At 41.4% G+C, this 23330-nt stretch overlaps 3 protein-coding genes across 3 annotated transcripts in view; 2 read left to right on the top strand and 1 right to left on the bottom strand.

The window, feature by feature from the left end:
• Window positions 1-16868, top strand: part of iqgap2 (IQ motif containing GTPase activating protein 2) — a 38265-nt gene extending 21397 nt beyond the window's left edge. Inside the window, exons 16-40 of the mRNA XM_049577800.1 lie at window positions 3118-3144; window positions 3458-3548; window positions 4358-4525; window positions 4649-4791; window positions 4966-5136; window positions 5336-5419; window positions 5579-5650; window positions 5751-5820; window positions 6130-6338; window positions 6545-6697; window positions 6811-6974; window positions 7141-7365; window positions 8229-8360; window positions 8711-8719; window positions 9794-9878; window positions 10016-10248; window positions 10825-10957; window positions 11618-11720; window positions 11819-11960; window positions 12907-12994; window positions 13108-13320; window positions 13437-13597; window positions 13779-13922; window positions 15795-15903; window positions 16248-16868. Of these exons, the coding sequence (XP_049433757.1) occupies window positions 3118-3144; window positions 3458-3548; window positions 4358-4525; window positions 4649-4791; window positions 4966-5136; window positions 5336-5419; window positions 5579-5650; window positions 5751-5820; window positions 6130-6338; window positions 6545-6697; window positions 6811-6974; window positions 7141-7365; window positions 8229-8360; window positions 8711-8719; window positions 9794-9878; window positions 10016-10248; window positions 10825-10957; window positions 11618-11720; window positions 11819-11960; window positions 12907-12994; window positions 13108-13320; window positions 13437-13597; window positions 13779-13922; window positions 15795-15903; window positions 16248-16361 (3243 nt within the window). The 3' untranslated portion in view covers window positions 16362-16868. The remainder of the gene's footprint in view (window positions 1-3117; window positions 3145-3457; window positions 3549-4357; window positions 4526-4648; window positions 4792-4965; window positions 5137-5335; window positions 5420-5578; window positions 5651-5750; window positions 5821-6129; window positions 6339-6544; window positions 6698-6810; window positions 6975-7140; window positions 7366-8228; window positions 8361-8710; window positions 8720-9793; window positions 9879-10015; window positions 10249-10824; window positions 10958-11617; window positions 11721-11818; window positions 11961-12906; window positions 12995-13107; window positions 13321-13436; window positions 13598-13778; window positions 13923-15794; window positions 15904-16247) is intronic.
• On the bottom strand, window positions 10-3111 carry f2rl2 (coagulation factor II (thrombin) receptor-like 2). Its single transcript, XM_049577797.1, has 2 exons — window positions 2069-3111; window positions 10-1669 (listed from the first exon to the last, which is right to left on the bottom strand). The coding sequence occupies exons 1-2, from the start codon at window positions 2130-2132 to the stop codon at window positions 618-620; spliced, it is 1116 nt and encodes a 371-aa protein (XP_049433754.1). The 5' UTR covers window positions 2133-3111; the 3' UTR covers window positions 10-617.
• A 65-nt stretch (window positions 16869-16933) lies between the features above and the next one.
• f2r (coagulation factor II (thrombin) receptor) lies at window positions 16934-20993 on the top strand. The gene is made up of 2 exons (XM_049577796.1): window positions 16934-17208; window positions 18435-20993. The coding sequence occupies exons 1-2, from the start codon at window positions 17124-17126 to the stop codon at window positions 19652-19654; spliced, it is 1305 nt and encodes a 434-aa protein (XP_049433753.1). The 5' UTR covers window positions 16934-17123; the 3' UTR covers window positions 19655-20993.
• The last annotated feature ends 2337 nt before the right edge of the window (window positions 20994-23330 follow it).

The raw sequence follows: 23330 nt of genomic DNA, 5'->3' as shown, positions 1-23330 counted from the left end.
TGTGACTCCACATTGAGTTATAGCAAAAAAAAGTTCTTCCACCTCTCACATCGTCAAAGTGCAAAATACCGAAAAGCCTTTATGGCTAAATAACAAGTGTTGTCACCACATGTCAGAATTTATCTCATTCTAATCATTAGTTTTATTTGTTTTGCACAGCAGCCTCTTGTCTCTGACATGGCTCCATTTTACAGTGCTGCATCATTATTCATCTGAATAACTTATTCCTGGTCTAGAAGTCTTATTTACATGTTATACACATGATTAAAAGCTGAAGGGGCAAGAGTAAAATGTTTATGTAAGTAACATGTTATCAGAACAAGGCAAAGAGAAAAGATAATTGTTGTCATCCTGATTCTGTGCTATCAAGCCAACAGTTTCCCAGTCTGAGATTTGCTGGTATGACTTGAAAGGCTTGAGTAGGATTCGAAGTCTTAATATTCCCTTCCTGATCCTGATATGGTGCTCGGTGTTGTTTTGGACCTACTGTAACAGAGAGTGCAGTATGTCCACTTTTAACTTTACCACCTTTGTATCTGAGCTTGTGCTTTGCTCCCCTGCTGGTTCCCAACAGTGGTCCAGGAGATGCTTTTTTTTCTGTGCACACACATCTAGTCTCACGTCATAACAGACGGCCTCTGAGGAATCCCACGGAGGGAGATGAATTGTAGTTCTGAGGCAGCCATCTTGGAAATGAGCATACACAGGAAGGGGTCCAGACAACTGTGGAAGCAGCAGAGACACACGGCTACTCTGTAGTATCCATACAGCCTGTCGTCTCCCCCGGTAAACAGGCGGATGTAGTGGGCGATGTGCAGGATGCCGCTTGGCAAGAAACACACCACAAAGATGATGAAAACTAGTGTGCTGACCCTGATGAATGGCTTCCAGTCACAACGGGATTGCCCGAGGTGGTATACCACAGCCACATGGGCATAGATACATATCAGGAAGGGCACTATGAAGCCCAGACAAACCAGCATCAGCCTGTACGGCACCAGCACAGAATGGGATTTTTCTTCGAGGGGAAGCACATCATGGCAGGTGGTGACTCCCAGCTGGATGATCTGGTAACTCTGCCGGACCAGGAGCTCCGGCACAATGGCAGCCGCGAACAGGAACCAGACAACCAAGCACGTCCACAGTGCCAGCGTAGTCTTAGCCAGCCGTCTGTACAAAAACGGTCTGACCACGGCCAGGTAGCGCTTCACACTGATGCTTGCTATAGTTTGAGCTGAACTGTAAACATTGCCATAGAACAAGGCTGTGATGAACCGGCAGGAGATTTCCCCAAATATCCAGTTGTTTCCGTTGAAGTGGTAGTGAACACGCAGCGCTAGAGACAGCAGCAGCAGCAAGTCGGACAAGGCAAGGTTCAGGTAGAGAATTACGGTGGATAAGGACTTTGCTCTGTGTCTGAGGAAGGCGAGAATGTAGGCGTTGGAGGGGATGCCCACAAGCATGGCCAGGATGTATGATGAAGGTATGACCCTTGTGCTGAGGACCCCTGTAGTGTAGGCTGTCACCGGGTCCTCTGAGTCCACATACAGCCAAGGGTTTGTGCTGGGATAGAGCGGCAGCTGGTTTGTGTGGTTTTTGTAGAGCCTCCCCTTGAAGGTTTTTGGTATCACACCAGGTGGAATGTTGGTTTTGATCTCCGTTGTATTTCCTGTAAATGGGTAGAAAACCAAAATTTACGGCTTTAAAGCAAATTTTGTTCTAATAAAACTACAATTTAAAACTACATTAAAAGAGAAATTGTAATTAATTATGCTGTCTGTTGTTATGTAGTGTTCATTTGAAGACTTTTTAGTTATACCTCTTTTTTTGCAAAGAATACAGACATTGCTGCCATGAAATTACGTGTTATTAAATGTTTTTATTGCAGAGCCTTTAATTTTGTAGTTTTGTACTGTATTTACAGCTATACAGAAATAGTTAAACCTGTTTTGTAACTTTTATTTGTGGAAAAAACATCCTTAAACAGCTTCATGTTAAGTCCAGTAGCAAATTTTGGACCCTGCTTGAATTCTTGAATTGAAGTCTTGGATTATTTTTATAAACTCACCATCATGCTGAAAGGTCTGCACTGCCATCAAACAAATGAGTAGTCCTGGCACAAGGTCGGCCATATCACTCTGCAGTCTATGTCCCAGAGTTTTTGAAGTTCTCTCGTCTTCACCCCTCTGGGTGTTGCTTCTTTTCAGTAAATACTGGAGTTCTCCATCGGTGAAATTTGCTGTTTTGCATCTCTGCAGCGCAACAGTAGACCTGGTAACAATGTGTGCTCAAGCCTTTCTGCTTGTGTACTGTATGCGGGGCTCTTGTCTGTCTGTACGGTGCAGTGAGCACGTTTCCTGTCCAGGCTTGAAAACTGAATTCCCGTCTGTCTGCGTCAGTCACTGCCCACTCATTCACTGAGGTGGGAGGATACTGTTCAGTGGTTCATTAACAGCTGTGACCAATAAACAGATTCCTCTTATTATGTTGCAATAAGAATTTTATTGTGGTTTAGGTTATCATGGTGTTTTTGTATTAAAGGGTCAGCCTGGTTATGGAAGTGAGGACTGGAATAGATGTCAAGGAACATTGTAAGCTCTTACATCAGCATGGACCTGTATGCCAACACGATTACATAATATAGAATTTAGATCATGGATATGTCATGGAAACTGGAAAATGTATTTCAAGATGGTGCTCATTCATTTTAATAAATTTACCCACTGGAGTGTAGTGTAGTTTTTCCTTGTGTCTTTCTATATTTTGGGCTCAGCACTGATACTGACACTTTTTTTAGTACATGATGAGTTTTCTGGGAAATCATTGCTCAGATGCAGATATAAACAAAAACCTGCTTATAGCCCGCTAAGTGTGTTTTAATGGTGACTTCCTTCCTGATGGTGACTTCCTGTTGGCCCTGTGGTCAGGGGCACACACCCTGGTCCCCAGCAGAGTTCTCCAAATTTAGCCTGAGAACAAAAACAGAAGTCGGGCTGAATAAACATTCTTTGTGGTTGCTGTGATGATGAGGCTCTGTTTTTCACTACAAAGTGGTTGATTGAGTGGGGGTGAGGATGTGTTTGTGTGTCAACACTGACATTTTTTCCTTCTCCTCAGCTCTTACCTCTGGACACAGGGGAAATGGTACTGTTTATCATTTGCCGTTGCTCTAATAGCACTAGCTTGTGTGTTGTTAGTAATCAGTGTTGCTATGAAGTGCTACTGCCGTAGAGCAAAATCTCCACAATCCTAACTTGATGAATTTGCATAATGTACTGTAACTACACAAATTTCTAACCTTGAACATTGAATATTTTGACCAAACTTTGACTAAGATTTCTAATGTAATATCAAGTTAGTATTGTGCAGCTACGCATGAATGATGCCCCGTGTGCCACGTTTGGTCTCTTCCATCTGACAAGAAGAAAAGTGACCTTGTGCTTTCACCTAATTGCAGAGCTCTGGAGATGAGTCTGCAGTACTGTGGCTGGACCAAATCCAAGAGGCCATACACACAGCCAACCAGGATGAAGAGGAGGCTCTCACATGTGTGTACTCAGAGTTCAGAGTCACTCATCCATAAACGTCTTACACAATAGTTAATTCATGTCCTGTTAATTCTCCTTATACAATTTCAGATCACCACACAACTCTGGCATAATGTTCTGAATTGATATTCACAAGGCTACAGCTCCTTCTACTAACTGATGTAGAAATAAAGTAACCTTTACTGCAAGGTTTTTAGTGTCCCCACACAAATCTTTTATTTGAAGAGCATAATGACCCAAAATATGAGCAAACAATATTTACATTTTGATCATATGTGGCATTTGACAGATAGTAAATACTGCCATGAATAATAACATGATCTTCTGTGATACATTATTAATACTCTGGCACCATTGTCGGGATCGTTTCTGTTGCATTATTGAGGCAGACACAGTATTTCTTCCCTCCCCTGCAGGTAGTTTTTCTCAGAGCTGCTCTGCCATGTGGCAGTTCAGCCTAATGCTCCATGTATGTCTGATAGTAAAATGATGACACATAATTCAGTGTTATGGTTCAAACATTATGTTCTTCTACTACACATTGTTTAGTATTAATTCTTTATAAAACTAACACTGAAAGCTCTTAATAACACAGTGAAGAGACACATGAGAGGTTTTGTCAGATATTTTTTTAGGGATACATCTTCCTCGTTAGTTGCAGCGATATTATAATGTAGATTGCCTTTGTGTTGATAATTATTGTGGATTATTCCTTGCTCATTCACCAGTTTTTACTTTGCCATTACTGTGCTGTTTATATATTTGACTCAACAACAACTTCTTTTGTTCAACCTTGTTTGCTTTGCCAGTGGCTGGAGCAGTGGCGGATATTAACAGGATAGTGGCCGAGGGGGACTCTCAGAATACGCTGCAGGCTTTGCAAGTTCCCAGTGCAGGACTGAAAGCAGTGCTCCCTGAATGTGCTGACACATACCAGGCTGAATTGGCACAGAGGCAAGCAAACAGTGCCACTAAAGGTAACTTGATTTATTGCACATATATCACAAAAAAATGAAGTTCACCGTCACTCGTGATTGTCAGATTTGGATTTCAGCATGATATTCAGTGTGTCTAAAGGGGCACTTTCTGCTTTCCTCCAGGGGGCACTGATAGTGTGTGGGTAAAGCATTGCATAAAGGACAGATATGACTACTATTATAACCTGGAAACTGGACAGGGCACCTGGGAGGAGCCTGAAGGATTTGAACACAATGGTGGCCATCTCAGCAAAGACGAAATCCAGGTATTCCCTTTGCACTGCATAGTTTCACTGTTGCATTTGTAATGTTGTGAAATCATTCTTGCATCCCTTTGATGGGACTGATTACCTTCTTGGTTTAACAATGGATTCAGTGGTATTTGTTTTAACATTTCACTATTTCATTTTCAATCTGAAAAACTTGTCTTTTCCCCTCAGAGTGCCATCAGCTGTTTGACTGCAGACTATAACAGGGAGCAGTTGTGGATGGCCAATGAAGCCTTGGTGACTCAGCTGCAGGCAAGGATCAGAGGTTACCTGGTCAGGAAAAAGCATGCCCAGAGAATGGAGTATCTACGCCAGCAAGAACCGCACGTTGTCAAATTGCAGGTAGAGTGTGGCTCCACTGTGAACTGGGAAAAGTGTATATTTTTATGTTTGCATTTTTCTGAAATGAAAATCCCAAACTAGAAAAAGCATTTAAAACATTTTTTAGAGCAGTAAAAACACCTAGGAGTAATAATCCTAATAGTCACAACTCGCTGCATGCACATATAATTTTTGATCATGTTTTTTCATTTCTCTGCAGGCCTGCTGGAAAGGTTACAAACAGAGGAAAATGTACAACGACAGGAAGAATTTGCTCCAGAAAAATGTTGGTTCTGTTGTGAAGGTGATTCATTGTTTTCCTTTTGTACATATATACGTATTAAAAAATAAACTATTACTGTTGTAGCTTGGATTTGCAAACATTTATTAAATTAATTTGCATGTAAGTAACATTACAAAGTGACCATATCAAAGACTTGACATGAAACACTGGTATTTTCAGATCCAGTCTCTGGTGAAAATGTGGAAAGCCAAACGTAAATACAATGAGAGGTTGCAGTTCTTCAGAGAACATGTAAGTAACACTTAAATCAGTCGATATCACTGAGCAGCATCCTTTGTATTTGTGTTGTTTGTTCATGTTGTGTAACACTCACTGTTTTCTGTGTGCTCAGGAAAAAGAAATTGTGAAAATCCAGGCATTTCTAAAGGCCAACAAAGCCAGAGATGACTACAGGACCCTTAGTGAGTCAGAAAGACATTTTACGCAACATTAGAAATAAGTGTTTTTCCAGTTATAAAGGATGCTTTGTAGTTGAGTGTCACTGTTTTTTTTTTTAGCTTATCTGGTAGCTGTACTAGTTTAGTAATCAGTCTTGCATCACTTATTTTCTTTTTCCAGATTTACTTGTGAATTTGTGAATCTTCTGAAAGCACAAATAGCCATTCTTCAATTATAGTTACAGATGATAAAATGATAAAAACATCATTACATGTGTAAATTTTTATGAGAGACCAGTGCTTTTGCTGACTTTCTTCAATGCCAAATCTCAGCTGGGGCCAAGGATCCTCCTCTGTCAGTGGTGCGCAAGTTTGTCCACTTGTTGGAGCAGAGCTCCCTGGATCTTCAAGAAGAACAGGAAGTGACGCGGCTCAGGGAGGAAGTGGTCACAAATATTCGCTCCAACCAGCAGATGGAGAAAGACTTGAACCTGATGGACATAAAGATTGGACTGCTGGTGAAGAACAGGATCACTCTGCAGGTTGGCAACCCTTTCTTTTATGTGTGCAAGGAAGGGAAAGTTATACTGTGATTTTATGTTGATTGACATCATTCACAGCTTGGTAGCTGCACAGGTTTCAAGCACAGGTTCCTAACACTAAACTGTGATAATTAGATTTCTGTTATTATATCTTGTCCCGTCCAGTTTTGCTGCTTAACTCTTTCAGTGTTTGTTTCTTTGAAAAGGATGTCGTGTCCCACAATAAGAAAATGAAGAACAAGAAAAATAAAGCGAGTAAAGAGGACTTGACAACAGGAGCTAAACTGGGTATCAAGGGTCTGAGTAAAGGCCAGAGAAGGAAACTGGAGGCCTACCAACATCTCTTTTACCTACTGCAGGTGATACAAAAATGTGTCTTAATCTCCAACTTGCATCCACTCACCTTAAAAGTTTTATTAGGGTAATCTTTCTTCATATATTTAATGCTACTCCCTTTTTCTTTTCCTTTTAGACCAATCCACACTACCTGGCCAAGCTGATTTTCCAGATGCCCCAAAACAAGTCCACTAAGTTTATGGACACTGTGGTCTTTACCTTGTACAACTACGCTTCTAACCAGAGAGAGGAATACCTGCTGCTCAAACTCTTCAAGACTGCTCTGGAGGAGGAAATCAAGTGAGAACCGTGGCTTTAATCAATACTCTCTACACTTAATGACACTATTATATTACTGCAGTGGTTCTAATGTATTACAGCTACATAAGTGAAACACATGAACACCAAACTTTGTGTTTTATCTGGCGGACAGTACCAACTGACCCATCTTCTCCCTGTGTCTCAGTTCTAAGGTGGACCAGATCCAAGACATAGTGACGGGGAACCCAACAGTCATCAAGATGGTGGTGAGCTTCAACAGAGGTGCTCGTGGCCAAAACACGCTCAGGCAGTTGCTGGCTCCGGTGGTCAAAGACATCATTGAGGACAAGAGTTTAGGCATCAACACCAACCCAGTGGATGTGTACAAAGCCTGGGTCAACCAGCTAGAGACAGCTACCGGAGAGGCCAGGTAGGGGGAAAATACAGTGGGTAAAAATATCGTAGATGGAGGGGTTGTCCTTTGTTATGGTCCAGAGTCTGAGATAAATGAATACTTGATCATTTGATCAGAGGTCAGTTGTGTTGACTTTTTTTTATGTTATTTTTGGACACATTAGTATTGTTTTATTATTGAATCCATATCTTATCTATCTATAACTTTCAAAAACGTAGAATGACTGCTACATTTTTCCAAAGCATTTAAAGTGGAAATAGACAACTTTCCAACTCTGCCCTGTTTTCCTCAGCGCCTTGCGACTACCACAGCTTCCACAATTACTTTGGTTGTTTCACTGTCTGTCACTCAGGATAGCAACTGCGAAGAACTTACTGATAGTCTTTGGTAACTTGGGATAGCTACTGATAGCTACCATGGGAAAACAAAAGCACTATCCTTCTCCTGTTGTGGTTGCGCAATGGATGACACCCTTCCTTTGTGCCGGAAATCAAGCCTTTATTTTTTCAGGGAGGTCCATTATCAGCCAGAATTGCAAAGTGAGAACAAGGCTCATAGGGAACTAAACTAAATGCTGATGGTGACATTATTCTGTAGCCATTATATTGAGCAATCAACATTTACTTCGTAATAGGTAAAAATCAGTCTACTACCACTTTAATTTGAAGGTTAGGTTCGCTCTTTTACACCATACTTACATGAGTGATACCACATATACCTGACATTAAATGTACAGTAGCAAATCAGTCTGATAGTTTATGGGATGCTTTAGAATTATTTTTCAGTAATGTAGAAAATGCAGACTTTTTACCTAGTGCTAAAAAAATGCAGAAAAACAGTGAGCCTAACATATTTCTACTGTTCTTTACATCCCTCAGCAAGCTGCCTTATGAAGTGACTCCCGAGCAGGCCATGTCACATGAGGAAGTACGCAACAGGCTGGAGGCCTCCAGTCTGGCGCTGCGGTCTGCCACAGATAAGGTCTTGAACTCCATTGTGTCGACTCTAGTGTCATTTTCTACTTTTTTATAAACCACATTAACTGTAAGGAAAAATTAAATGAGTGTGTTTGATGTTTGCCATTGAAAGCGTTCTAACAAAGTCGCACAAAGTAACACAAACACATTACAGTCTAATTCAGTCGAATACACTGCAATGCATTTAACACCAGCTTTGTGAAAATTCTCAACTTTGATATGTTTTGAGACTGTGAGAGGTGTTGATTCATGAGGCCATCATTTGGAGTGGTTGTTGTGTTGTGCAGAACGCCGTTATATTTTTAGCTGTCCCTGTTATTTTGTCCACCCCCTGCATTCTGCCCTAGTATTGTTTCAACAGGAAATACCTTATGTTGAGGAAGGAAGGTGCAGTTAGATTTTTTAAATCAAATTTCACGTGGTTATGTGGTGAAAATATTTGGAAGGACACAAAATATATAACATAGTTTCCTCTCTGTGCATAATTCATTCATCTTCTAACCGCTTCATCCTCTTGAGGGTTGCGGGGGGGCTGGAGCCTATCCCAGCTACATCGGGCGAGAGGCGGGGTACACCCTGGACAGGTCGCCAGACTATCGCAGGGCTGACACATAGTGACAGACAACCATTCACGCTCACATTCACACCTATGGACAATTTAGAGTTATCAATTAACCTAGTCCCCAATCTGCATGTCTTTGGACTGTGGGAGGAAGCCGGAGTGCCCGGAGAGAACCCACGCTGACACGGGGAGAACATGCAAACTCCACACAGAAGGGCTCCCACGCCCGGGATCGAACCGGCAACCCTCTTGCTGTGAGGCGAGAGTGCTAACCACCACACCACCGTGCCACCCTCTCTGTGCATAATGCTTTGTTTATTTATGTATTTATTAACAAGCATTTTTATCCTTTGTATTTAAATATTAATGTACTTATTTTTAAAAATCTTTCTCTATATACTCATCCCTCTGCCAAGTATTAGTCTGTAAGAGCAGAGTGTCTAAAATAGGGCTAGACAGGATATGATCGTGTCATTTGCCACTCTGGTTGTTTATGTCTCAGCTGCACGTCGGGACATGGTCATTACTACATAATCATTGCTTCGCAGCGAGCAATCATATGTCCAGTTGCTCAAACACAAGAACAGAACTCTGCTTTGTGCTTCATTTGCCACACCCACGTAACCCAGCATTGTGACAGGGACATAAATACTCATCTTTTTACTTTTTATTTAAAAAGATCTGAAGACTTTTGTTCCACTAGATGGTGCTATGGTTGTGTATGTACACATATAAAGAGACACTGAAAGCCATCATTATTAACAGTAATTACACAAGTATGTTTCAAGTAAGTCCTGCTTTCCCTGTCATGAGCTTGTATCATTGTATCATTTGTCCTTTGGTATGCTGATGCATGTTGTTTTGTGTTCTGACATCCCATCGATGCTTTTTGTTTTGCATGTAGTTATGGCATGAGATACGTAGCAAAAGTTCTGAAGAACAGCCTCCATGAAAAGTTTCCAGATGCCTCAGAGGATGAGCTGATGAAGGTAGAAGCCCCAGATGAATACATTTACATTTGTGTTTTTGTCCCTTATGCATGTTTTATTACTGTGAGCATGCTGAGGTGAGCGCAGTTACATTTCACAGCAGGGTTTAGTGATGTATTCTCGTCTATGTATGACAGATCGTAGGAAACCTGCTGTACTACCGCTTCATGAACCCAGCGATCGTGGCTCCTGATGGCTTCGACATCATCGACATGTCGGCAGGAGGGCAGCTTCACGTGGACCAGCGTCGTAACCTGGGATCTGTGGCGAAGATGCTACAGCACGCCGCTGCTAATAAGCTGTTTGAGGGCGAGAATGCACACATGACGCCAATGAACAACTACATATCTCAGACATATGAGAAGTTTAGGTAAGGAATTAATATTGATAAAAAAAAATATGTTTTGTAGCTGGTAAAAAAAGGTTCTGAGGAAACTTTTATGTCAGGGCATGCAAAAATAAAATTTCCTTACGATAACAAAGCCAAGAGTATGGAAACATCCAGTAAATCCTGTTGATAAACATGTTTCACTTGTAAGGTAGGGAACAGGGTGAGCTGACATGGTGAAAGTGAAGGTAATCCTGGCAAAGGAAGAGACTTCTATCTGCTGTATCAGCAGCTGGGAGACATGATCACTTAAACTAACTGAACTTTGGCCAGACTTGTACAAACTCGCAAATAATCTGCTATAATATCTGCTCCACATTGCCGAAGTGTTTGACTCATCATTTCTGGAAATCCACACAAGCATTAGTCCATTTTCTGGGAACACACCAGCATGAGCAATTTGCCCAAGTTGAAAAAGTCACAGGCATATTAAAAACAATTCAGTATGACTTTACAGTATATCCTTGTCATTCTGCAAATGCTGGTTTTTATCTGTGTAAGTATTTGGGGCTCAAAAAGACCAATAACCACTAACTACTGACGTTCCTCCTCCTCCAGGGTATTTTTCCAGTCAGCGTGTGACGTCCCTGAACCTGAGGAGAAGTTTAATATTGATGAATACTCAGACATGGTGACTCTAAGCAAGCCCATCATCTACATCTCCATAGATGAGATCATCAATACCCACTCGGTAAACGCAAGAAAATGACTCAAATGACTCATATTTTAGTATTACTATTAAAAGAAATGGCGGCATGGTGATGCAGTGGTTAACATTGTCGCCTCACATCAAGAGGGTTACTGGTTTGAACTCTTGCTAGGATGTATCGTCATGTCTTGTCCCTTTCTCTTCCTTTATCACTTGTTTCTCACACAGCCATATACTTTCATTACATCATCATCCTTTTTCCTTTATTTATATTTCCAGACCACTTCCTTAGAAGGGGGTATAGTGGTGGGGACATCAGTAGGTTGAAGCCATCTGTGTCCTTTTGTCATCAGTTTCACTCTACACATATTCACGAGAGGACTCACAATGCACATGACGTGCATGTTGGTCTGAGCAGATGCTGCCTCAACCTTCACTTTGCACACTAAGATAATTTTATCATTTCCTGTCTGTTGTCTGGGTGATATTTCTGTAGTGTTTTATGTGTAGGCCTTAGCTTGGTGTGTTTGTGTGCCACAAGCAGCGTCAGTACTTGCGTAGAAATGGTTTAACTTGTATCCAGTTTCTCCATTGACACTTAAACAAGGATCATTTATCATGTCAAAATATTTTTCAGTGACTGGTTACTGAGTAAATATTGAAGCTTTTTGCACAGGACTAATCCTATCTGTGTTTGTGCAGCTGCTTTTGGAGCATCTGGAGGCCATCTCTCCTGACCACAATGACCTGCTGCATGAGCTGCTGCAGGACCTGGGAGACGTCCCTGATGTGGAGACATTGCTCGGTACTGTTGAACAAACTTTTATTGATATTAATCACAAGTTAACCACTAGTCGGCCATAGTGTATTTATCATCATACACACCGTGCTGCTCTGTTTCAGGGGAAGGAGCTGTAGACCCGAATGACCCGAACAGAGAGAGCGCTCTGAGCCAGCTGGCCAAGACGGAGATCTCCCTCACCCTGACCAGCAAGTTTGAGCTGCTGGAAGGAGACGACAAAGACTTGAAGACTCTAATGACAAAGTATGTTTACAGATGGAGGATGGTGAGACAAATGCAAAGCCTGCTGTCATGATTTGATGTTGCAGTAATCTGAATTCTAACAGTATGGGACTTTGTAAATCATTTTCATTCAGGTGCCATAATCCAGTCTTTGATGTGTATTTAAAACCATTACACTGAATCACCCTCACTCAGAAGTACTCAGTGTAGAATTTGGGATTGCTGTGAATTCTGTGTGATGCACTGTATTCAGCCTTTCTAGACACAGCGTGTGTTTCTTTGCGGCTGTCACTCAGTAGCGTGTCTTTGCTGCCTTTCCTGCTCTTCTATCATTTCCTGTCCTAACAGGAAAGGGTTTGGTGGTCAGGGTTATCTTTCCTTTAAACATGTATCCGTCTGGATCTGTTTCTTACAAGAGGCCGTACTGGAGAGTTGGTCTCTTTCGTTTTTGTTTTTTTTTTTTTCTTTTTTGGCATTTAAAGCAGGATTTCTGCAGGAGTTATATGTGTCCTTTAAATTTGGTTTGTCTTTGCATGATGTGGTCAGACCATGCAAGCAAGACTGCAGCAACAAGTCTCATAACTTCCCACTAAATTTCATTAGTCTGTTGAAAAGCTTTTAAAGTAACTGGACCAACACACAAACCACAATGTTTATGGACTTAAAGCAGTAAAGTGAAGATGACGTGATATAGGTGGGACTAGAGTGTTACCTGTTGTGGTGTATGAATTGTTTTCCGATTATGATTGATGATGGGGAATGATTATTAAACTCTGCTGGAAAAACAGACGTTGCACTGCACTTTGTGGTAGCAGGCACGTTACATGTCTGGATAACCACGACCCTTTTACAAGTTTTTTTCTGCCATTACATGAGAACTGCTTCCTGTATAGTTTTAGACATCACACCTGAACTAAAACAAAGAGGTCCAGCTATTACAGATTATCTTATTCTGTGTGTGTATCAGGACAAAAAAGCTGATAGTGGATGTGATTCGGATTCAGCCAGGAGAGGCCTTGCCTGAAATTCTTGAGACCCCGGCTTCTCCCGTGCAGGTAATATTTTTTTCCTTACCTATATACCCAACAGCCGATGAATACATGCACTTAAGTTTTTGTTTAGAGTTCTAACAGTTTTCTGCACTTATTATTTGACTTTGCTCCTGAAGGAGTTGGAGCATACTAAGATTGTAGAGCGCCGGGCAGTCCAGGATGCTCAGACACCAGAAGGTCTAAAGAGCAGCCCGGCAGTACTGGAGGACAGCCAGCTGCCTCTCGAGCAGAAGAAGAGGAAGATCCTGAGAAACCTCCGTAACCTGGAGCAGGCTGGCCTCGTCACTGTCAGTAACAGATACCAGGACCTCATCAATGACATATCAAAGGTACATAAGCAGGTCTTCATTCACAAAGGAGGGTGCATGCCTGCAATGCTACACGTGTTGTTGGGTCTGTTGAGTTTCTGAATTTGTAAAGTGCAGCCAAAACCTTTAATTGACAGGACATCCGCTACCAAAGACGCTACAGACAGAGGAGGAAGGCCGAGCTTGTGAAGCTCCAGCAGACACTCTCAGCACTTAACTCAAAAACAGCTTTTTACCAGGAACAGATGAACTATTACGATACCTACATCAAAACCTGCCTGGATAACCTCAACAGAAAGTGAGTTGCACCTTCTTTACTTTTAAATACCTACTGTGGATTAACAGTTTTTCAAATGTTTCGCTGTCACTGTACAAATAATACTCTTGCTTCCTATTAGTTGTGTTCTGTAGATGGTTTGATGGATGAGGCAAAAATTCTTGTGATTTTACTTATGTGTTGTTGTGTTTTGTGTATCCAGGAATTCACGCAGGTCTATAAAAGTGGACGGCAAAGGAGAAAATAAGGGCAGTAAGAAGTGGAAGCCACAGTCTCTGAAGTACACTGCAGCAAGGCTGCATGAGAAAGGAGTCATCCTGGAGATAGAAGGACTACAGACAAACCAGTGAGTTACACTTTTTACCACCTATATAAACACAGACTACTACTAGATGCTATGTACCAAGAAAGGCAGAACAATTTTCCAGCCTGTTTTTTCTTAAATGGGGGTACACGTACCTCTGAGTGTACTTGAGTACTGCAGGTGAGATTTCTTAAAAATGTTGATGTGAAAAATAAAAGTTGTGCATAAATCCTTGACTCCCTGAATTGTAAGTTTTCAAAAACTTACCAAAAAGATGCAGTTCAATGTAACTACAGTATCTCAAGCAGGATTTATACTTGTGCGTCAGCTCTATGCAGAGCCTTCACACGTGGCCTACGCGGTTGTGAGCATTTATATTTGTGCAGTGGTGTGTCTGTGTCTCTCTGCAGTTACACCTCCAAAACACTAGACAGCAGCGGGGGTTTCTGTGAAGTGCTGTGTAGTTTAGTTGATTCAGAACACACTCAAAACACACATTAAACATGGCTTAATAGAGATCATTTCAATCACAAGTTCACAAATCAGCTTCACTATAACTCGCAGCATTCACAGACAGAACACCTGTCTTTTCTGGACACATTTTCCCCACAAATACAACTTGCTAATGTTTTTAGCACAAGCCTATGACATTTTACATTGTATAAATTAGCCTAGCGGCTAGCAGATTTTTCCTCTACTCCAATGAAGCCAGGGAAAACAGCAACATTTAACAAAGGCAACGTTACAAAATTTGGCTCCACTACAACGCACGAGGTTCACTTACAAAACAACTGTCTTATACTAAACAGGTTTTCTAAACAAATATAACATGCTAACATTATTAGCACAAGTCTATGGCATTTTACATTGTATGAATTAGCCTAGCAACATGCAGAGATTTCCTCTGCTCATATGAAGCCAGGATAAATCACACACAAGCCTTAAACTGTTATTTTGTGGAAGCTTTACTGTCTTCACAATTTATTGTTTTTTTATCTGTGAAATTACATTAAATAAAAGTTTTGTTTCCACTGAGGGAAATGGTTTCAACTTACAAAAATAGACAGGTCTGCGTCACCACGACATATAAATCCTGCATCAGTGTTATTGCATCATAACAGAAAATTGGCTTGAAATGAATTTAATGATGAATTCTAAACATGAAACATAAACACAAATGTTGTTCCGTTACAGGTTGTTCAGTGAATCAAACTCTGATGTTACAGCGCTATATTTCACCTCTTTATATGGGCTTTGTTTTTGTTACAAATGTTTTACACTGGTCAGGGAGTACTTGGCTGAAAATAGAAAATACAAAGAGTACATTATTGAAAAAACTTTAAAAACCACCATTCTAGCCACTGCAAGCATACATGGCTAAAGATCATTTCTATATCACGGGTTTATACAAACAAGAATCTTAAGTTTCAATGAGTTCAGTCGTATCCAACCTCACTATATGGTTCTTTTTTCCTAAGAAGAGGAACGATGTCTGTTCAAAGTGACAAGACTTTGTGTCTCTGATATACAAAACACAGGACATGCCTTGTCAGCTTTGTTTTATGAAAGAAAAATGTTATTAGGGATATTGTTCAGTGAGATGACATCTGTCTTCATGCCTCATCTGTTATTCTCAAAACCGAAACAATGCTCTTTATTGAGTTTCTGAGCTGAGATGTTAAACTGCACCCGAGAGGGAATGTAGAGGAGTTGTGTAGAAATGTTAAAAACGATCAACTACAAACAGATCAGATCCATCAAAGCAAGTTTAAGCTGATTTGAGTCCCTCTGTAGTGTGGGAACTACTGTCATTGACTTTTACTGTCTCTGCAATAACAGGACAATAACTGTAAAAGGTGTGTTATGGGGTGTTTGTGCTGTGTTGTCACTTTTTCTCTCTCTCTTTTATTTTAGGTTCAAAAATGTCATGTTTGATATCTCACCCACTGAGGAAGTCGGGGATTTTGAGGTGAAGGCCAAGTTTATGGGAGTCGAGATGGAAAAAGTCCAGCTACATTTCCAGGTAAACATTTCCCAAGTGCGTCACAATATTGCAAAAAATATAGCAGCTCGCTAGTCAACACTACACCTCGATGACAGATGGTTAAATGTCCCTTTCCACTCATCGGAGTACGAGCAGGAAATATCACTGAAACAAAACATTTCACAGTAAAGACAGTCGTGGAAACATTAGTTGTAATGAAGTCTGAGTGTGTATCAAGTATGAACACACTGGATATGAAAACATAGTGTATGAATATAAGTGTGTACAGAATAGACCAGGCTGTAATCAGAGGCCACTTTTATGTTGTATTTAAACCTGCCACATTAGCGCCGTGTCTCTATGAATGATTATTCTGTGTTCAGGACCTGCTTCAGCTGCAGTATGAAGGCGTGGCCGTCATGAAGATGTTCGACAAAGCCAAAGTGAATGTCAATTTACTCATCTTCCTCCTGAACAAAAAATTCTATGGAAAATAAAGCAAAGAAGAGGAGGGAGAAAGCAACGGGAGAGTAAAGGGGAAACAGACGGTGCCTTCTGACACTACTGAGAATATTGAACAAAATTAATTTAGTCAGAAAACATCAGATGTTTTATCTCATCTGATTATAATTTGATGGATCACACCAAAATGAAATGTGTCCGTTCTGTATTTTTCCACGTGGTGATTGTAAATGTAATGTATTTTTAAGAATGAAACTGTAATGATGTTCATGTTTTGTATGTAAAAACTATGAAACACACTGTTGTTGTTACCTTGTCTGTTGAAACGACTGTTAGTTCACACATGGAGCCAGCCGCCCTGCATGGCTCTATGACATACTGTAGTTTACCAGTGCCTTTTAATTCAGCTCTGTAAAGAAACATGTTTTAATGAATAAAACATCTAAAAAAATTTAAAAGCTACAACTGATGTATTTTTAATATGTATTATCAAGTGATTTCTAATGTTTAAACAACGTGCTTAATAAATTACATGTCTACGATTGTTTTTTTCTCATTTGTCAGCTATATAATTATTATTTTTTGTATTTCTTTGAAGACAGATATTACCGTCTGAAGATGTGGGTCACTGGTGTACATTATTCCTCTGTATTGGGGAGGAGATGTGCAGAGAGGTGGAGGCGGAGTATCCACACTGCACTGTAATAACATGTTTGACGCTGGCAGAAAAACACTTCAGTAACTCTTCAGGCAAACTGATAATGTCACCCTTCTTGTAGTTGTCAGATATTTTGAAGATGCACAGGGAAACCATGGTTCACTTGTCAGCAGGGTTGTTGGTATTGTTTTCTCTGCAGAGCTCAGCACTCATCCCCCAAAATGGTAAGTTGCTTTCTGAACCATAAATGTTGTGTCAATTCTGTGATAATTAATGATTACAGATTGCTCGGGTAATTGTCCACGCTACAGGTTTGCTTACAAATATAAGATAGGATGATTTAGTTTATCTTAACAGCTGCCTCAACTGAACAACACTGTAGTGCATACTTTCCTTTATGTCAGGCCATAACCTGGAGTGTAAACAGCAGCCTGGACTATAAGAACTGCTTATATATGTAGGAATGATGTTGCATTCACTTCTCCAACATGCCTGAACAAATTAGGGCCTGAAACTGCAATGACTTGCCAGTAAATGAAACGTGTCACTCTGGCAGCAGATCTTGGACAGTGGTGGAAAACAACTCAATAACAGTCACGGGTTGCATTTTTCTGCATCGAGTACTTTTTGTATTAGTTTAAGTACATTGTCTTGATTATACTTGTATGCTTTTACTTGTGTAACATTTTCAATACAGGGCTTTTATGTGTAACAAAGTATTTTTAAGGTGGGATATTAGTATTTTTACTGAAGGATCTGAATTCTCTGTTAATTAAGTAACCAATCTGTACAAGGAGGACTTCTGAATTAAAGTAAATTATGCTCATACTTAAATTAACCTGTTAAATATCCATTTTTTCCTAGACATAAAATTATTCAAATCACTGGTAACTTTATGAAATAGTCTTTTTTTGTTTTTTAATTGTCATGGAAAAGTAGGTGAAAAAGTGTGTTTTATGGTCAGTCACAACTGTGACCGGTGAGATAATGTGTTGCATCTGCCATTTATTGACCAAATTAACATAATCTCCTATGCAGTCATCAAAATTCTGATATATCCCAGCTTATTAACACATTTAAAACTCACTGCCAGTCCCCAGCATTGCCACTAGAAGGCTCTATCACATTCTAATCTATCTGTTTTACATATCAAACACTTACACATACATATATGAACCTAAAACAAAGAAGAGTAGAAGGTTACATCAAACAAGAACCATGTATGTATACAAGTACATGTACATTAAGATGCACTGTGTCATCCCACTGGTCAAGTGTAAAAAACTGGCAAAATTTGGTGACCTAACCATTTAACAAGTGTTGGTAACTGAGTGCTATATATGATAATAATATAACTGCGTCTGAGTCTGAACGGAGCATTTACAAAGAATGTGTCACATGACAAAAGTCTAAACACCACTGATGTATTCTGCCCTGTGTCTCTTTAAAGGTTCTATGCCCTTCCTACGGACATTTTCTGGTCACTTTGTGATGGTCACTGATGAGCCTATTGACTACGTTGACCTGTCTGTGTTGGACAGTTCGAGGGATGACGGGGGGTCAGGCTCAGGGTCGGAGCGGGAGCCGGTGAAAAGACATGGCCCACACCGCCAGCCCCAGAAGCACTACTTTGTCTCAGATGAAGCTAAAAGTTTCCTCCAAGGTCGCCTGGCAACAAGCTTTGTCCCCTCTGTTTACACCCTCGTCGTCATCATCAGCGTGCCCCTCAACCTTGTTGCCGTAGTGATGTTTGTACATCCCATCCGTCCCAGAAAACCAGCGGTGATCTACATGTTGAACCTGGCCTGCGCTGACCTGCTGTTCGGCCTGCTCCTTCCCTTTAAGATCGCCTACCATTACCATGGCAACAACTGGATCTATGGCGCCGTCATGTGCAGAGTTGTTACAGCAGCTTTCTATTGCAACATGTACTGCTCTGTCCTGCTCATGACGTGCATCAGCATTGACCGGTTCCTGGCTGTGGTGTACCCCATGAATTCATTGATGTGGCGCAGCCCTCAGATGGCTTCAGCTGTGTGTGCTGCCATGTGGCTGCTGGCCCTCGGAGGAGTATCCCCTCTCCTCATCTCAGGGCAAACCATCCATCTGTCAGACCTGGGCATCACCACCTGCCACGATGTGCAGGATGTGGAAAAACTACAAGCGTACTACCTTTACTTCTTCCCCATCTACTCCTCCATCTTCTTCTTCATCCCTCTTGTCTTCACTGCCGTCTGCTACGTGCGAATCATTCAGGCCCTGGCAGCAGCCAACGTGGAGAACCGCTCCAGGAAGACTCGAGCCGTGGTGATGGCTGTGGTCGTTCTGGTGGTGTTCGTGGTCTGCTTCGCCCCCACCAACATCATCCTGATGGTCCACTACGTCCAGCTGTCCCACAAGTCCAGCGACAGCTCCTACCAGGCGTACCTGCTCTCCATGTGCGTGGGCAGCATCAGCTGCTGTCTGGACCCAGTCCTCTATTACTTTGCCTCCTCTCAGTCCCAGAAGCAGGTGGTGGCGCTGCTCAGATGTAGGCGACTGGCACGAGCAGACAGCAGCTCAAGAACACAGAGTACAAGGATGAGCGAGCGGAGAGACAGCAGCAGGCCATGCAAGGTGGAGAGCGCTCAAGCTGGCCTGGGGAGCCAATACAGCAGGCTGGTGGCTTAACTGAACTGTTTCTGAGAGACTTTTCAAACTTGCATCCACAATGTGTATTTAAATAAGGAAATGGTTTAATCAAGTCTGTCCAGTGCCTGGTAGTGCTGGACTTATTAGCTGTTAATTATTTTGCTATCATGAAATATATTCACCAGTATGACAGTGTGTGATAGGTTTGATTTCATTTCACAGACAGCTTGGCACTGCCATATCTTACTATCTTATCTTACTATATAATGACGAAAACTCTGTGGGCGTGTGTCTGTTCCACGTTTGTCTCCTCACTGACTTGGTCAATCCATGTGAAATTTGGCACAGTGGTAGAGGGTCATGGGAGGATGCGAATGAAGCAATATTACATCAATTGGCCAAAGGGGGGCGCTATAGCAACCGACTGAAATTGCAAACTTTGAATGGGCATATCTCATGCCACATATGTTGTAGAGACATGAAACTTTGCACAGAGATGCCTCTCCTCATGAGGAACAAATTTGTCCCAAGAACCCATAACTTCCAGTTATATAGATTTTCCACCATTTTGAATTTTTTGAAAAACACTTCAAATCGATCTCTTCCTAGGAAGTTTGACTGATCTGCATGAAACTCGGTGAACATAATCTAGGGACCAATATCTAAAGTTCCCTCTTGGCAAAAGTTGGAAAACTTACTAAAACTGAGCTTCTATAAGGCAATGAATATTGCGGAGGGCGTGGCTCATCACATAAAGGTGTATAACATCTCAAGAGATTCACCGAGGGGACCCCTCCATTATTGACCCCATCAAACAAAATGGCGGCGCTAGAGAGCTAATTTCTTATCTAGGCCTAACCGCCATATGGATTTTTACTAAACTTGGTAGATATGTAGAACAGGACGCCTCAAGGTGACTGGAGAAATTTAACTCTAATTGGCAACTGGGTGGCGCTATAACAACAGAAAAATGCTTAAAAATGGCTGAAATGCGACCGATTGCTGTGGCTCCCCCTGTGGCTGAATGTTGTTGGGGTTTTTTCTAATTTTTGGTATGACTAAGTCATGGTATGGTATGCTGTACATAATCATGGAAACTGTCAGTGTGTCATTCTGTCAGTCAGCCATTCTGTCTGTCCCACATTTTTCTACTCACTGATCGTGGTCAATCTATGTGAAACTGCACATAGGCATTGAGGACTGGCATAGGTAGAAGGTGACAAAGCTACCAATGGGTATGGACTAGTTTAAATTAGATTTGTGTTTCATATTCTTTTTCAGAGCATCACTCAGAAATGTATCATCTAGCAAGTATACTTGATCAGTTATCTGGCGATACACAAAAATATTTTTGTCCAATCCAGCCTTCTTTAATGGCCGAAAATGTTTCATGTTTTGCCAGACAAATGATCAGGTGCAACCTGCTCTTCTTTATACAGATACATGCACCAGTTAGTCATAGTGCAGCGGCAACCCTACAAATATTCTCGTTACCAGTAAATTATAGGAATTAAACAGTTAGCGTAAAACAATAATAAAGTTTTAATCTGAAAAGAAAAAAAAAACATTACATGAGATGTACCCTAGTAACTGCATTATTGTAAGAAAAAAACAATGGTTTTGACACCTCGATTTCCCAATGCAACTCAGTATATGTTCTAGGTTTTTAAAAGTCAGAATGTAAAATCATTAGTCACATGTTGCACTGGCATTCATAGCATAGATAATTCCATCTACTACACTATACGTGTGTTTGCTTAATGCAAATGTTGCTGTATCTCTTTGTGTTTTTTGACTGCTGCTCACTCTGTGCTCTCTTCGTTGTCGGGGCAGAGCTCTGAAACATAAAGACAAAAAGCAAAATTGTAAGAGGGGAGAGCAAATATTCCCTGAGCAGCAGTGTTTCCATTTCCTGACCATGTGCATTGTGTGTCATGTACAAGTTTGCTGTAAAAAGACGTAGTGTTATCTATATTCAAATACTGCATTTCACAACACAACATCTCCACCTTGTGGCAATTTCTGTGAGTCGTCATGTCCACTCATGACTCCCAGTTTCTCAGCTCTGGTCATTGTTACAGGTTACTGAAGACTTACTGACCTGTTTTACCATCGTAGGTGTAGAAGTTCTCTGGGAAGGTCAGACACCCAACTTGTTTCTTGAAAATTTCAACATCTTTGGGATCTATCTTTCCCGTCCTTGCTAAAAGGAGAGGGAGATTTTAAAAAAGGACTGGCCACATTTAACACTCTGTCTGATCGTGTTAGAGCAGATGAGGAACTCACTGAACTGCAGGATGTATCTACCGGTGACGTCCCCGTTTCGAAAGGTGTCTGTCCACAGCAGGCAGTCGGAGCACGTCTGTAGAATATGTCCTTTGTGGTCTGAGAGATTTTCTTAAAAAGTGGACAGCAGAGTGATGCAGTTTTATTTATATGGAGATCTGTTGTTGTGCTCTGTTAATACCAAGCTAAAGAAATGAGCTGCTGTATCTCATCTGATGTGTTACTTACTGCGAAATGTGGTGGCAATCCCTGAGACTGTTGCATTTACCTCCCCTGTGATGCACCGATCACTGAGAAACAAGAATATGCTGTGATAGCATTTTGTTTTCACAAGCATAATAGTGTTAAAGAAGGTATAATATAGTGCTTCACACTCCATTTACGGAGGATTCTGCCCCAAATATTCCAGGGATTAAGTCACCAAACTTACAAGCAGTAATCCCCCCAACGTAATGTCACAACTTGACTGTCAGAAGTGGGAGACAAGTCTATCCAGGAGCTTTTCAGAGACTCCAGCGCCTTGTGATATGCCTTGGGGTCACCAGCTCCCATCACATACACCCACTTTCCAAAAACCTTCACATAAACAGCCAAGAATCATAGTTATATTCAAAATATCTAAGCATCTTTGTGGATATATAAGAAAGAGACAAAGAAAACCTACCAGTTTGGGGTCCTCTGGCATAAAAGGTTTGACCAGGTCCTTACAGTCAGGTGCAGATGCAGCACTGAGGGAAGTGAGAGCCAACAGAACTACAACAGCAGGCAGAGCCATGGTCAGACAGAGGAGGATGTGAGACGGCAGCACTGGCAGAGGATGTCACTGAAGCTGCAGTAGAAAACTTCTAACGCTGATTCATTGTCCCTCTGGGGTTTCGGACACAAAAAAAGTTGTTGAGCAAGTGCTAATAACAGGGAGGAGGGGGGGTGGGGGGTTCTACATACTCAGATGCACCAGTGAAGGTTTGTTTAATGACCTTGCAGACCCATGCAGATTTCTCTTTCTCAGCGTTGAATAGCCAGCTCATTAGTCCTCTGCTGCCTGCAGCGCTGCCCCTGAATGAACTCAGGCAAAGTGCCAAAGCTTGTCTCTGACTGTTGAGACATTCAAAAAGGACCTGAAGAAGGCTGTCTCCCTGTGGGTCTGAGTGGACTCCTTGTGGCGACAGTTTAAAAGTTTGACGTCTTCTTTCTCCCCCCTAACGGTGACGTTACCCGGCAACACTCTTTGTTGAAGTTTCTGGGAACAGCGATGCATTTGAGAAGAACTGTAGCAGTTTTGGTGAGGCGTTTAATCATGACACACGGGTCAGAGGAGTGTCTTCATCTTCTATTGTATTCAGAAAAGGTTAAAGAAATGTTGGAGCTCAGAGGCTGAACACTTTCATGATTAAGGGTGGAAATAAATGATGAGAGCACGACGCAGAGG

The sequence above is a fragment of the Epinephelus fuscoguttatus genome, linkage group LG6, assembly GCF_011397635.1.
Source record: "Epinephelus fuscoguttatus linkage group LG6, E.fuscoguttatus.final_Chr_v1".
In the NCBI taxonomy this organism is placed as follows: domain Eukaryota; kingdom Metazoa; phylum Chordata; class Actinopteri; order Perciformes; family Serranidae; genus Epinephelus; species Epinephelus fuscoguttatus.
This window is presented reverse-complemented; position numbering and strand designations above follow the sequence as displayed.

Excerpts from the sequence above, each read along its gene's own strand:
- f2rl2 (XM_049577797.1), bottom strand. The coding sequence starts at position 2,132 with ATGGCCGACCTTGTGCCAGGACTACTCATTTGTTTGATGGCAGTGCAG. Across the intron at positions 1,670-2,068 it reads GCAGACCTTTCAGCATGATG|GAAATACAACGGAGATCAAA; the intron begins GTGAGTTTATAA and ends ACCCATTTACAG.
- f2r (XM_049577796.1), top strand. The coding sequence starts at position 17,124 with ATGCACAGGGAAACCATGGTTCACTTGTCAGCAGGGTTGTTGGTATTG. Across the intron at positions 17,209-18,434 it reads AGCACTCATCCCCCAAAATG|GTTCTATGCCCTTCCTACGG; the intron begins GTAAGTTGCTTT and ends GTCTCTTTAAAG.